Source organism: Carettochelys insculpta, chromosome 1 (assembly GCF_033958435.1).
Source record: "Carettochelys insculpta isolate YL-2023 chromosome 1, ASM3395843v1, whole genome shotgun sequence".
In the NCBI taxonomy this organism is placed as follows: domain Eukaryota; kingdom Metazoa; phylum Chordata; order Testudines; family Carettochelyidae; genus Carettochelys; species Carettochelys insculpta.
Genome location: NC_134137.1, coordinates 263,066,397 through 263,080,544, shown reverse-complemented (window position 1 = coordinate 263,080,544; position 14,148 = coordinate 263,066,397). Strand labels below are relative to the sequence as shown.

The 14,148-nt window shown below is 43.0% G+C and overlaps 1 protein-coding gene across 12 annotated transcripts in view; it reads left to right on the top strand.

The window, feature by feature from the left end:
- Positions 1 to 2,016: 2,016 nt before the first annotated feature.
- The window catches only part of WNK1 (WNK lysine deficient protein kinase 1), a 170,884-nt gene continuing 158,752 nt past the window's right edge, over positions 2,017 to 14,148 (top strand). For 5 of the 12 annotated variants that reach the window (XM_075006226.1, XM_075006208.1, XM_075006180.1 and 2 more), the window contains exons 1-2: positions 2,018 to 2,177; positions 2,610 to 3,624. In XM_075006226.1, the coding sequence (XP_074862327.1) occupies positions 2,848 to 3,624 (777 nt within the window). In that variant the 5' untranslated portion in view covers positions 2,018 to 2,177; positions 2,610 to 2,847. Of the gene's footprint in view, positions 2,178 to 2,249; positions 2,264 to 2,313; positions 3,625 to 14,148 lie in introns of those variants that run through there. The other 7 variants (XM_075006217.1, XM_075006188.1, XM_075006133.1 and 4 more) reach the window with 5 other exon arrangements.

The following is a 14,148-nucleotide window of genomic DNA, read 5'->3' as shown; positions in this document are numbered from 1 at the left end:
ATAAATAAACCACATGAATAGGGTCTACCAGTGCCTCTTTTTCCCTGGAAGTTTCTGATCTGTGTGAATGTTCATGCTAGTTTCTCTTGTTATTCTGAGTGAGATATATCCTCTCCATTTAAACTATGATACCTTAATTTGTGTCTCAAACGACAGTCTAATGGTCATTTTAAGGGTCAGATTAAAGAATACTGGCTTTTTAGGATCTGCCAAATAATTGGGGGGCTCACTTTTGCACAGCAGTCATTTGCTCCTGCAGTTTAGGCCACAAGTCCAAGTGACTTAAACTGTGAATACTAAATAAATAAATAATTTTGGGTGCAGCACAACTTCCACAAGTGTATGTGCTTATGGTTTTGTGGAAGCAAAATGGGAGACCTGCCAGAGTCTTGTTAAAAATACAAAGTTAAATGCTTTATAACACATGCAGCAAAAATTATTCATCGTAGGAAAGGAATTTGAAACACCACCTTTAAAGTATCAGAGAGGTAGCCATGTTAGTCTGTAGTTTCGAGAACAACAAGAAGCATCTGATGAAGTGAGTCTGTGCTCACGAAAGCTCATGCTCAAACCTTTTCTGTTAGTCTATAAGGTGCCACAGGACCCTTCGTTGCTGTTAAAGAAGTCTTGTGGCACCTTATAGACTAACAGACATTTTGGAGCATAAGCTTCAGTCTCCCTGGACACTCAGTGGCAGATTTAAGGGTGACAGTTCTGAAACAAAAAAATGTCAAAAATCAAATGGAGAGAGAAATCTCTGAGCTGCAATTTATTTGCAAATTTGACTCCATTAACCATAGATTAAACAGGGACTGGGAGTGGCTCGTAGTTTACAAAGGCAGTTTCTCTGTTCTGGGTGCTAATATCTCCCCATTAGACTCTGACAAAGGCTCACATCCCCCTGTCTGATCTGACTTGTTTTTTCGTCTTTTGATAAGTGCTGTTGATACTGGGCCATTTCCACCTTGCTGAATAGACCTTGTCAGCTCTGGCCCTCCCTCTTACTGGGACCCCACTCTTTAAATACCTCTCTGAAACCGCCCCCACACTCATGCACTTTTAAAGGGACTCAGTGATCCTGAAAGGTGCTCAATACTTTGGCCCTGATCCAGCATATGATCTGTTTAATGGTTAACTGCCCTCATAGTTGAAAGTAAGTATATCTATATCCACTATAATTGCTGGACTAGGGTCAGAGAGCGCTCAGCTTGCACAGTGGAGCCCACAGTTAGATTAAAAATCATATGTATGATTACATGTATCACCTAATTTTGAAAACTGAATTTAAAATTTCAGATACTCTTCACTGGTTGTTTACTTATTCCTTTATACTCAGCATGTATAAATGAAAGTACACTGGCCAATTTCACTTGTGTTTAACCTCATTTTCTGTCTTAGGCACTAGGTGCAAGCTGTGATGTGTGGGTTGCTTCATAGTGGGAATGATTAAGAGTTGACAGGCCTGTTCTGCATTGCTATGCCAGGTCACAATAGACGACCTAGCCCTGAATCCTTTTGATTAGATTAAAAAATTATTTTCCTTTTACTTCAGAAAAGCTACTCATGGAACCATTTTCATTGCTATTAGTGTGAGGGCAAAAAAGACTTTGAGAGTCGGGCTGGTTTGAAACTGGCATTTCCTTTTCGAAAACATATAATTTATACTGCATTGTAGTCTGAAACGACTGCGTATGATGAGAGATCCCTTTCTTCTGCAAAAATTAATCCATATGTAATGATTCCCTCCCCCTTCTCCTGCCCTGCCCCGCCCCACTAGCACAGCTTCTCTCACAGTATTGTGTGAGCAGCAGCCAGGCTCGAGCGGTAAGTAGCTTGCAAGGAGAAAACTACGGCTCCCGTGAGGCCTTGCGACAACGCAATGGGCGATGGGAGTTGTAGTCTATCAGCTTTTCAGTTCCCTCGGAGAAAAGAAGAAAAAACTACCACTCCCAAGAAACGCGGGGCCTCAGCGCATGCGCAGAAGTGGGTGGAAGAAGGGGGCGTGGCCCGCAGAGCTGTCTATGTCTGTCGGTTTCGGGCTCTAGTCGCCATTTACCGCGGAGAATTAGCCGGGCTGGGCGCAGCGGTAGCGGCTCTTTCCTCCACCCTCTCGCAGGAGACACCGGACTCCCCCGGCCGGCGCCTTGGGGGTGGAGGCGGCTTCGCGGGCGGCCCCGGTGAGAACCGCGAGGGGGTTTCCGGTCGCTGAGGGGCGCCGGCAGACAGCGACCGGCGTTACTTCCTACCGAGGGGGGAGGCCGAGGTCGTCATGGGCGCCGTGTGAGGCGGGGGTCGCCCGGGCTCCGAGCAGGCGAGCGGGCGGCCCGTGCTTCTCTGCCCGGCGGGGCGGGGCCGTGCGGTGCCGTGCGGTGCCGTGCCTGCCCTCCCCCCTAGCGGCAGGGGAGTGCGGGGCCTGCGCCCCCGGCGCAACCGCTTCCCGGCCTGGGCCTGTCCCGCTCCTCTGCAGCCAGCGAGCCCGGGGGGCCGGTCGCTGGAGCAGCTGGGCTGTCCCGCTCTCGGCAGGCGGGGGCGAGAGGAGGGGGCGGTGGTGGTGGCGGCTTCTCCCGGCCCGGCACCTGCCTCAGGCTCTTTTCGCCTCTTCCCCGCAGTCAGTGACCTGCTTCCACTGCCGTCGCTCCATGTCGGCCCCGCTGCCTGGCTCCCCACTGCAGGATGGATGTGGACGCTAAGCAGGAGCCCATCCCGCCGCTGGCCCAGCTGCCGCCTCTAAGCCCCGCTGTGAGGAGCCCTTGGAAGCCTCCTCTGTTGCAGCAGCAGCCGGACGCGCGCCCCGCTCAGTGACACGCCGCATCCTCCCAGTAGCGCTACCTCGGTCCCCGCTGCACCATGTCGGGGGGCGCCGCAGAGAGCAGCAGCCCGGCCCCTCGCTTCCTGGCTCCCCCGCCGCCTCCGCCCAAGAACGGCTCTAGCTCAGACAGCTCCGTGGGGGAGAAGCTAGGGGCCGTCGCTGACCATGACGGCTCGGGGGCTGGAGGAGCTGGCGGTGGGGTGGGAGGTGGGAGCCGAAGTGAGGAATACCGGCGCCGCCGCCACACCATGGACAAGGACAGTCGTGGGGCTGCAGCTACAGAGCACCGCTTCTTCCGCCGAAGCGTGATCTGCGATTCCAATGCTACTGCGCTGGAGCTGCCTAGCTTGCAGCCTGCAGCACCCCCAGCAGTCGCCACTTGTGGGAGTATCACCCCGCTGCTGGGCTCCCCTCCTGACCCTGCTATCCAGACCCCCTGCACTTCTGTCACCAATATTCCCCTGGTACTGTTACAGCAGCCGTCTCTGTCGCTTTCCCCTGAAGAGCAAACCATTCAAGAGCCCCCTGCAGTAGAGGACACCATCCAGTTACTGCCTAAAGGAGAGGCAGAGGAAACCAACTCCCTACCCCTTACCAGCACAGCAGGCAGCACAGTCACTGCTAGCCGGGAGCTTCAGGAGGGGAAGAACCGACAACAAGAGGATATTGAGGAGCTGGAAACAAAGGCTGTGGGCTTCTCCCTTGATGGCCGCTTTCTCAAATTTGACATTGAGATTGGAAGAGGGTCCTTCAAAACTGTCTACAAGGGACTGGACACTGAAACTACGGTGGAAGTTGCCTGGTGTGAACTACAGGTAAGAGTTTCAAATTCTGAGCATGGTGATTCCCCTGCTGCCAGCTTCAAGAGAAGGGCAGAAATCCTCAGATGACAGGTCAGCTCTCTTCAGGGATGGAAGTCATAGTTTTTCCTAGGTGCTCCCTCCATTCAACGAATGGCTGGGTGGCATCTCCTCTCAAGAACTAGGTTTTTGTTTAGTTCCCTGAAGGTCTCTTATCATTAAAGATGTCCCGGTGCAGTCTTCAGAAACAGTAACAGCATTTGGTTTGCTGGAACACTTAAGCTTCATGGCATGTAAAGGTAATTTGCAGAGTTGCATGAAATCCTTTACCTGAATGAGTCAGGATAAAAGGGGTCAGGCTATAAAATTACTATTGATACTTGCTGAAATCTCTGTTCAGGTCTACTTCCAGGTAAGACATAATTTTTTTCAAAGAGTTGGCATTTTGATCAATTTAAGAAAAATACATAAGCTAGGGGAAATGCTTGCATGTGTGGCTAATGTTATCTAATAGGAATTACTTAAATGTGGTAGGAAAGTGCACAAACAGAGGTAAACCAATGTGAAGTTAAAATTCAATTTGTAGTGTACTGTGAACCCCCCACCCCATAGTTTAGCATAAGTCACATGGCTGCTTGTTGATATCCTGGGAGGTAAATGCTCTTCTTTCATAAACTGTGAAGGTTGCAACTCTTCCTTTCTAGATATATGTCTAGTTAAACTTGCACAAAGAAATTGCCATACCTGCCAGCTCTTTGCTGGTCCCGAACTAAGGCTGTATCGAACCTCAGCAGCAGCAGCAGCAGCTTCAGATCCATGGCGAGTTGGAGCATGTATAACTGAATGAGAGGCAGGTTGCTGTGCAACAGGGTTATGGGGGAGGGAAGTGCTTGGTTTACTGGTTACAAATATCTGAAAGAGGGGAATAGGAAGTGCCTGTTCTTGAAAAATTGGAGGAGGGGCAGAAGAAAGGCAGCATTGGAAATTAATCTTCCCCATAACTTCTAAAGGGTTCAGTGCTGTCTCCTGACTGGCTGCAATATCTTATGTGCCAAAATTCTTTCTCCTTCACATAGCAACTTAACTGTAACAGTCAAGTTGAAAAATGACTGAGACCACCATCAACTTGTATTTGTAGCATATGGTTTGAAAGCAAATGATGCTTTCTTCAAATGTTGTGAGTAGGTATGCATCACCACATATCGAACAGATTTGTTGGTAATAGTTTTATTTATTTAAATTCTCAGACCGTACTTAAGGTACTGTTGCTGGTCCTCCTATGTTTAGTTGCGATGCCCAGCCAAATGCTAGGCATGACTTAAAATTTTCAGTTCTCAGTCTGAGTGGCATGTAACTTGTTTTTCTGTATGCAATCTGATGTAATTTTGATTTGAAATCTTAATCTTATTTTCAGTTTAAAAAGTTCTTTAAATTAATGTCAGAGCCACTTCAGCATTACAAGGCTGATTTGGCAGGAATGGCACATATCCCATTAAATTTATTTCTTCCACTAGTCCTGTTAATGACAGGTAATCCCCGTTCTTTTTTTCCTCCTTCCTCCCTCCCCCACTTCCCAACCCATAAACCCTGGATTCTTATCTACCCAAATCTGAAGAAGTGGGTTTTATGAAAATTCATTAACTAAAAAAATGTATTTTTTAGTCTTTAAAGTGCTATAGGACTGCTTGTTTTTATTCAGTTATTGTTTATGTGAAATGATTGTCAGCTTGGTAATGAGTGGGTTTTACTCTTGAGAGCTCCTGACCTAATAAATGTGTTTAATGTCTAAAGTGCCACAGGACTGCTTTTTTATTTGTGAAACTTGATAATGGTAACTTCTGACTTCAGCAGGTAATCATGACAATGTACTAACAGGGTTTGAGTTACTATAGGAACAAATTAGCCAGTAGAAAGATCACATACCTTTTTATTTACAAATAAGTCTCTTTTTATAAAACAAGCAACCAAGATTTTGAAGTTCAGAACTTCTTTATCAGACAATTCAAAAATAATAATGTTAGGAATAATGACACAGAATAGAAGGAAGAATCTTTTATGAGGTAAAGAATGATAGGCTTTTCTGAAAGGCTAAGTGGAATTTAAGAATGGGTTGTAGATCACATTACTCTATTTCAGAATTTGCAGTTGAGTACCAAGTTTGTTAATGCTCCAAGTAGTGTGACCGAGGCCCAGGGCATGAATTAAACTGTCCTGCATTCAGTATTTAATAAGCTGTAACCTACAGAAATTAAACCCTGTGGTACATAATAGGATATTTTAAGGCCATTCCTCACTGCCTTCAGTTGTTGTGGCTAGCGAGGACTCTAACTAGTGGTCTCTAGTGATACTATGTTTGTACTTTGCTAATAATAATAGCACAACATGATTAACATTTTTTTTTTTTTTTGGTGTGCTTGCTTTACTCAGATGCAGCGGTATGGCTTTGCAATGATTAGCTGACACTTCATAAGGGTGATCTACTGACACAAGTAGTGTGCATATAGGAAGAGGAATTAGTGAGCGCTGTGCCAACCTCACGTGGATTAACTTCATTTGTGTGCAGAAATGAGCTTTGATTCTCTTGAACTGTCTTTATTTTATTGTGACCAATTTATACATATACCTTTCATCATTTTTGTGTTAATTATTGTTTGAAAATATAACTACCTCTTGTTTATAGTTTAAACTAGTAAGGTAGGAGAAAAAAATTAAAAAATCCATGTTCTTTTGAAAAGAACTCTTGTTAAAAATATTCACTTTGTTCCTAGGTCTTAAACACTAGCTGTTGTGTAACCGGGGAGCTGAAAGGGCATTCTAGACTTAAAGGAACATCTGCTATGCTCATCACCTTTCCTGACTGAGGACTTTTTTTATCCAGTGTTGCCAGAATAAGTGACATCTGAAATTGATAAGCATAGTGTGTAGCCAGAAAACAGTGTCTGGCTAAGGCTTGTTTGTGTGATACAGAAGCCTAATATGGTGAAAGTAAAGCTTTATAGATACACGGTAGCATGTAGTTTGAAAAGATGACAGGTAAAACATCACACTCTTACTTGCGAGGCACATGATGGGGTGGATGGAAACCTACCAAAATTTCTGTAGGTATTGAACTTAATTTTTTGGGTAAATTTGATGTATATGATGGCTGAAACATCTTTCCTAATAGATCAGCATTTTTGCCCCATTTCCTGTTTATCAAAATGGTTAAATACTTAAATACTTAATTAAATTATGTCAAATCAAAAATATCACTGTAGCAGGACTGTTCTGAGAACAAGGGTTTGGCTTAGTATTCAGGGCAAGCCTAGAAATGGACCTGGAAGTAGAATGTCTGTCTGTTTAAATATGAGGTTTCTAAATGAATGACACAGCTGTCTTCAACTCTAAACTGGGAACCCAGTAGAAAGAGCCAGGATAACATTTTCAGGAGTGTCACATATTTCAAAAGGAATGTAGGCACATAAGTCCCTTTTGAAAAATGACTTATTTTCACAAATCATTTGTGGAAGATCTTGCACCATGTCTTTCAGAAGTCTAGGTAGCTGCATAGTAGGGCCTCTTGTGTTTGGAAGGCTTAGAAGTAGCACAAATGAAAAAGTGAACTTTATTTTTGGTTCTCCAAAGGCTACTGGTGTACAGTTTACTGGCCATTATCCCTTCTGCCAGGTAGGAAACCTGGGTGAAAATCTTAGTTGTTTCTTTGCTCTCGTTTGATAATCTGAGATATGAAGGATTTTGGGGTTCTGGCCGTGATTCAGTGGACCACAAGTAAGCAGCCTAGTAGGATATTTTGGCATAGTTTAAATGCTTTGGTTCTCACTTCTGGTGTTCTGGATATGTGGATTGAAGTGGATTGTCCCTTTTCACTGAAGATGTCATAATTGCTTCTATAAAAGTTAATGTTAGTGCTCTTAGTCTGTCTACACAGCAACCTTATTTTGAAATTAGCTATTATGAAATAGCTGTTTTGAAATAGGGCCGCTACACAAACGTGTTTTGAAATAGCACTTATTTTGAAGTATGTAGTCTGTGCGCGCACGCAGTGCTTATTTCTAAGTAATGCCTCTTTTGAAATAACTGTTTAGAAATAAGTGCTGCTAAGATATGGGGTAGTCTTTATTTCAAAATGGCTATTTTGAAATAAGCACTATCCCAGGTCTTAAGCGCTATTTCACAATTGGGGCTGTTCTGAATTTAGCACTATGTGGGCGGCCTAGTTACTGATTTCAAAATAACGCACACGCTATTTTATATTTATTTCAAAATAGTGTGTGTAGCATAGATAACAGCTGTTATTTCAAATAAGTATCTCAAACTTTGTGTGCCATAGCCATAGGCTTTATGATGTGATGGTAAGTACAAAAGAACGTCTCTATCTCCTTGTGAGTAGCATGGCGGTAATTCAAAGAGTGACAAACTTAACATGGCTAGCTAATATTTAAAAATGGGGAAAAAATACTTGCCTCTGTTCAAGTAACATTGCTACTAGGACTATATGATGCCCTTTTCATGTTAAATTCAACTTAACCCTGCATTGTTGAGTAACAATATGTCGGGAAGTAAGTCTTAGGTGTGGTTTGTGAACATCCAGGTAAGTCCCTACTTTTTTCTCATTGAGTCACTTTTTCAAGTGGGATCATGTTGTCTACTTCAGTTCATCAAATAAGAATACCTAGGTTGTACAGAGAATCTTCTCAGTGTTGTATTGCTTTGGGACTTAACTCATGAAAGAGCACTAACACTGTTTTTAAACATGAAGGTATGGTGGGTGTTAAGCCTGCTCTAGTGAAAGAATTAATTCCTCCTTTCATGCTGTGTTGAAGGAATTTGAAGACTTACCTTTCATTTGTAAAGGGTCTTCATTTCAATGGAGAAAAGATGATAGAGGTGCAATGAGGAGAAAATTGTTTGTTGGTTGTAGAAAGGTTTTCACGGTGCTGGTGGAATTAACATTAGCTGGAGTAGTGCTCTACTTTCCCTGTTGTAATCTGGGGCAGCAGGAGAAGAGGGTTGGGAGCTGGGTGCTGGCCACATGACCTTGACTCCAGGTCAGGGAAGAGCCAGGACAACCTCCTCTGCTCCAGACCCTGCATTTTCCACTTCCCTGTTCCATCCTCTCTGCTGGCCCTGAGCCTTGCCCCTTCTCCCTGAATGATGTGGCCTGGGGGATCAGCAGGACTAGGGAGGCACTGGCTGTGAGGCGCTGATCACCATAGAATCATAGGGTTGGATGAGACCTTAAGAGACCAGAGGCCAAAGCACTGCTAAAAGCAAGAGCAGTCTCAACCAGGGCTTTGTCAAGCTTGGACTTAAAAACAGCTAGGGATGGAGATGCTACCACCTCCCTATTTAACCTGTTCCAGTACCTGACTGCTCTCCTAGTGAAATATTTTTTCCTAATATCCAGCTTAGATCTCCTGCACTGCAAAATGAAACCATTGCTCCTCATGCTGTCATCTGTCACCACTGAACAGCCTCTCTCCATCCTTTCAGGCAGTGGAAGGCTGTTAACAAATCTCCCCTTGCTCTTCTCTTCTGTAGACTAAATAAGCCAAATATCCATCAGTCTCTCCTGACCCCAGCACTCACTGGCAATGAGTGCAGTATGGCCGGAGCTAACTCTGCTTTCCCAGCTGCATTGCTCCACTTCCTGCTAGTGAGGGTGTGTGGTGGGTTAGTCCTGCCCCTCCACTGACATAGTGCAGTTGAAGGGGTAGAGTGAGCTGGAGCTGCATTGCTGTGCTAGCCCTGCTGGTGTGAGGGGTGGACACCAGGTTCCCCTGGTAGTCCTGCTAACTTCTGGCTGGATCCTTGCCCCTCCCACCCATGTGATTAGAGGGCACATAATCCCTCGTGGGAAGGGGTAGTGTAAAAAATTTGTGTGGTTTTTTTTTTTTCTGTACATGAATTCCACTAAAGGAACATTTTGGTTGTGGTATAGAATGTAAATAGGGAAGCCCATATTTAAAGGGTAAAAGGTATCCAATATAAATATTTAAATAAGATACGAGAAGTAGTCTGGATGTAAAGTAAGGTTTCTTTCAGAAAGGATTATTTTAACAATATAATCTTTTTAATTTTTATTTGGAACACTCATAATACAAAGATGAAGTCTTCAAATACAAATAAATAGAATGTAAAATGTAGTTTGCATGCTTTAATATGCCAGTCTGCACCGACTGGTTGGTTATCATGGTGTTGCTTGAACTGCTTAGGCCCACTGAATGCACTATAAGCCTTGGTGTTTTGTCCTGAACCAAATCTGCTAGGTTACCAGGTAGACTGCTAGGAAGGGCTGGGTTTTAGGTTTTCCAAGGTGTGTCTTCCATTTGCCTTTATTGGATTGCAGTAGAGGATGATGGAGAGAAGTGGGTAGTCATTTAGAACAGATGGTCTTACCATCTGAGAAAGCAGGGTCTGTTTAGTTAGAAAACATCTCTTAATTCAAGTTTTGTCACACTTGGCGCTTTTGATTGTTTGGAAATGCTTTATTTGATGGTGTCCAGCTTCTTTCCAGTGACAGTGAGGGGGCTGTCTTTCAATCTTAAGTTTCAGAATATTGACCTTCAAAGCATTGTTTTTTCCTTCACCTCATCTCCCTTCTTAGGTTAGTGGGTGAGTTCCAGAAGGTGCTGTTAATGAGGTGCCTCGTGATTCGCTATACTTTTGCAATGCTTTCTCAGTGCAGCTCATGTCGATGCCCAAGGCAAGACTGGCAAAATCAGTGGCTATCTTTGGGTGACTGTCCACTAAGGTACTTGAATATTCAGTGTTCAGAGTAATCAATAGGAAGAATTTTTTTATGCCAGTTTTCAGGCTGACTTTCTTTGCAAATTTTAAATACTACAGCTGCAGTAAACTCTGTCTTAACTAGCATGCTATCATTCAGAAACTCTCAAATAACTGGCATTGTAACCATAAGTAAATTTTAGTTATTTGCCATAAGTAAAGGTACTCTACATACATTTTGGTTTGTTTCTAAATATCTAATCTTGGTTTTTCTTCAGTGTTATGCATTGCTGGGCATACAATGCTATTATCTAGAATACTTGGGCATCTGGCAACTTCTTGGTCCTGAGACTGCTTACTGGATATGAGTTTACTGTGGCTTGTCTGATTAAACTGCTAGACCTGTGTTGCTGAGGTTCTTATCAAGGCATGTGCCAAATGTGCAGTTACTTGGTGTCTGGTCAAGTGCATAGTCTATGATGGCAAACTCCCAACCTAAATTGAAAAAAAGCAATTATATTCCCATGTACAAGAAGACGACTTGAGGCATTACCTTATAGGAGATGGAGCGCTACAGAGGACAAGTATGTTCCTCCAAACTGAATTACTGTTCTGGATATCAACAACATGCAAAATTGTTTCCAAAACATGCAATTGATCATATTAAATTGCATGCTTTAGGTTTAAGTTGGTCTCTAAGTTATAGTGATGGAGATGAGATCTACATGGGGGCAGAGGCTCTCATATCTGCATAGTGTGAGTTTCTTGCTCCAAATGAAGGTGCATCTAGTATGGATCGTTATCAGAAACAAGATGATTGGATGTAGATTGACTTTGAGTCTAATCTAGTGTGGGAAGTCCTATGTTACTGTGCTTACTTAGTGCTTGTGTGATTTATTTTTTGACTGGATGGAAACACGGGAAAAGAGGTTCATCAAAGTAATAGCACTACAGCACTAGATGGATTTTTCGATAGGCATGTCTCATTTGAGACAGATGCCCAGTCAAGTATTGAAAAATGCTGAAGAATCTTATGATGGAAGTAATAAGCCCACTAATGCTGGAATATTGCATTCAAGTTTATGAAAATGCATATAGCAATGTTTAGCACTTACGAACACAGTACGATCAAAATAAAAGATACTCTAACCAAAAGTGGCAGAAACAAAAATTTTGGACCTCTCTACTTCTTGATTCTTGTGCAATTAGTCTATCTTTAATGCAGTTCTTTTTGCTGCTTAGTCTTTAATAGAGTTGGAAACAGGAAAGATGATGCTTAAAATGGGAATTTTATGACACATTCTCACTTCCACTAAATCTCAAACTCACGGGTCTAAATTCTTGTAAAACTTACTAAAACCTGTTTAACTGGTGGAAAAATAAACACTTTCATTTGATTTTCTTTGTCCAGGTGGAATATCCATTTATTATAAACATGGCAAGCCTATTCAAATGCTCTTATCCCACAATTGAATGGTGGTAGTTCTTTACCTCCTTCAACGTGCTGAAGTTGTGAAACTTATCAAATGCCAAAAGGTAACAAGTGTCTGAATTTGAGGCCTACTTTGAGCTTGAGGCCAGGACCAAAAGGCCCTGCTTCTCTCCCCACCCCACATCCCTGCCCTCACCCCTCTAGTTCTGGTCAGACTGATAGCTTACAGAAATATAGAAAAGTCAGGCTCCCACTCATTTCCGAAGGTGGACATGACAGACAAGTATTCAAAGGGACAAACCCACTATGGTACTGGAGTTGCAAGCAAAGTTCTAATGGTAAAATTTGTCTTACTCTATTGGATATGGTTCTGTGGTTCATTTTATGACTGGAAATCAGATTTTAGCCATGCAAAAATATATTAGTAATGTGGACTTCTTTAAGGGACATGAAATTCCATAACATCAAAGTTAATTCTTGTTAAATGGTGGCAGTCCATGAGAAAGCAGACAGATGTGAGCAAATGCCATCTCTTCTAGTAAGCTTTCTCATCCAAAGGAGAAATGTTGGCAATCTTCTTATATAAAAATTTTAGTACAGTTTTTCAGTATAATCGCCTTTGAGAGGAGCCAAATGGAAATTAACCCTCATGTTGTTTCTTAGTAAGAGATCTTTGAGTATTGTCTTCATGGCTGCAACTTGCATGGTGTGGTTTCAGTACCTGTTGACCAGCTGCTTTCCTTGGGGCTCTATACTTGTCATCTTTGTCCTTGCTCTTATCTTTTCATTGGTAGCATACAGAGGAGTGCTATTCCTCCTTAGCACTTAGGGTATTGAGATAAAACTCAGCAATGTCTGTTTTTGATCCCGGTAATATTGCTTTCAAAATTACAATATCTTAAACTTGTGTTTTTTTTCCTTTTAGTGCCTTTGTGTGGCTACTTAGGAGAAGTTCAGATGCTGACCCGCTGACTAGCAGAGTGTTCACAGCTTTTTATTTCTATGGGTGGTGCACATAAAAACATGTATTCTACGCATGGATGGAAAAAATTGCATGGGTGGAAGAGATTGGAGGGAACATTGGTGCTGAGATCATGACCCCACAAAACCCTTGCGAGCTAAAAAACTTCAGATTTATTTTTTCTGTAATATGAATCTTCAGGGTTTGTGTTCTCATGAAGAATCAGTTTGAACTTAAGACGAAAATGCAGACTCTCTTGTAATCACATGACTCCAACAGCAGGGACTTTAAGAATGCCATAATGATGGAAGAATTTTGATAAAGTCATAAGCATCTACATTACTGCTATAGTTAAGCTTATTTTTTTGAATTGTTTACTGGGTGTTTCTACGTTGATACGTGGTTGACCTGCCACTTACTGTAGATGCGTTCACCTTGACCCGTAATGATGGCTTAGAGTGTATCTATGGTAGAAATGCTACAGTATGACAGACTAATTCTGTTGCTGACCTAACAGTATTTATACTGGGCATTAGGTTAGCTTAACTTCATTGCACAGAGTGAAACTTTTCAAAGCCTTAAACTGAGCTAACTTTGGAGTGTAGACCAGACCTAAGACTTTGGTTTAAGTTCTGCATATTCATGCAGTGATCTTATGTCTGTTATGTATGGCCAACTGAGATGCACATTTCACTGGGGCGGGGGGGAATCACATTACCAACAGGTGCTTCGGTCCTCTTCCAAGAGTAGCTGATGGGCCATTGACTGCTTCTTGAAACATCAATTTCTTACATTTTTTTTTACATGGTCATTTAACATAATCATTAGCCTAGTGTCCTACCTACTAATTGTAAGGCATTCCAAGATGTCTTCTCCAGAGCTGTGGAAACAGAAACTTTGGGGTGGGGTTTCAAGAACAGGTGCACGTTCACAACGGGCAGAGTGGGCATTCTGTGGGGGTGGGTTTTCTGCCTTGGTCCAGACTGCTTTATTTTCAAGATTTCTTAGCAAATGCTATTAAAATACACTAGACTCTTTGATAATATGGATGTCCCTGATCTGGAACAGCCATGGTTTGGACCCTGGCAAGGGGAAGGGCAAGAGGGTCTGCATACTGCCATTCTGCCCCTCTCCTTCTCCTCTCCCAGCTTGTGGGAATGACAGTGGAGTGATGCCCTTTTCCAGAGGCTTTTTTGTGAAGTGGTGAGGGGTGGTGCCTGGGAGTAATGGAGGTGCAGAGCCATGTGTGCCAGTGGAGGTGGGGTGCCAATTAAGCACCCTACTGCCATCTCCCTTATGCCCTGACCCCACAGGACCCTCCTTAAACCAAAAAACTCTAATCTGGCACACTGTTTCCCAGGGTTGCTGAATTACAGAGGTTCACATGTACTTGGATTTAAAAAGAAAAAAGCAATCA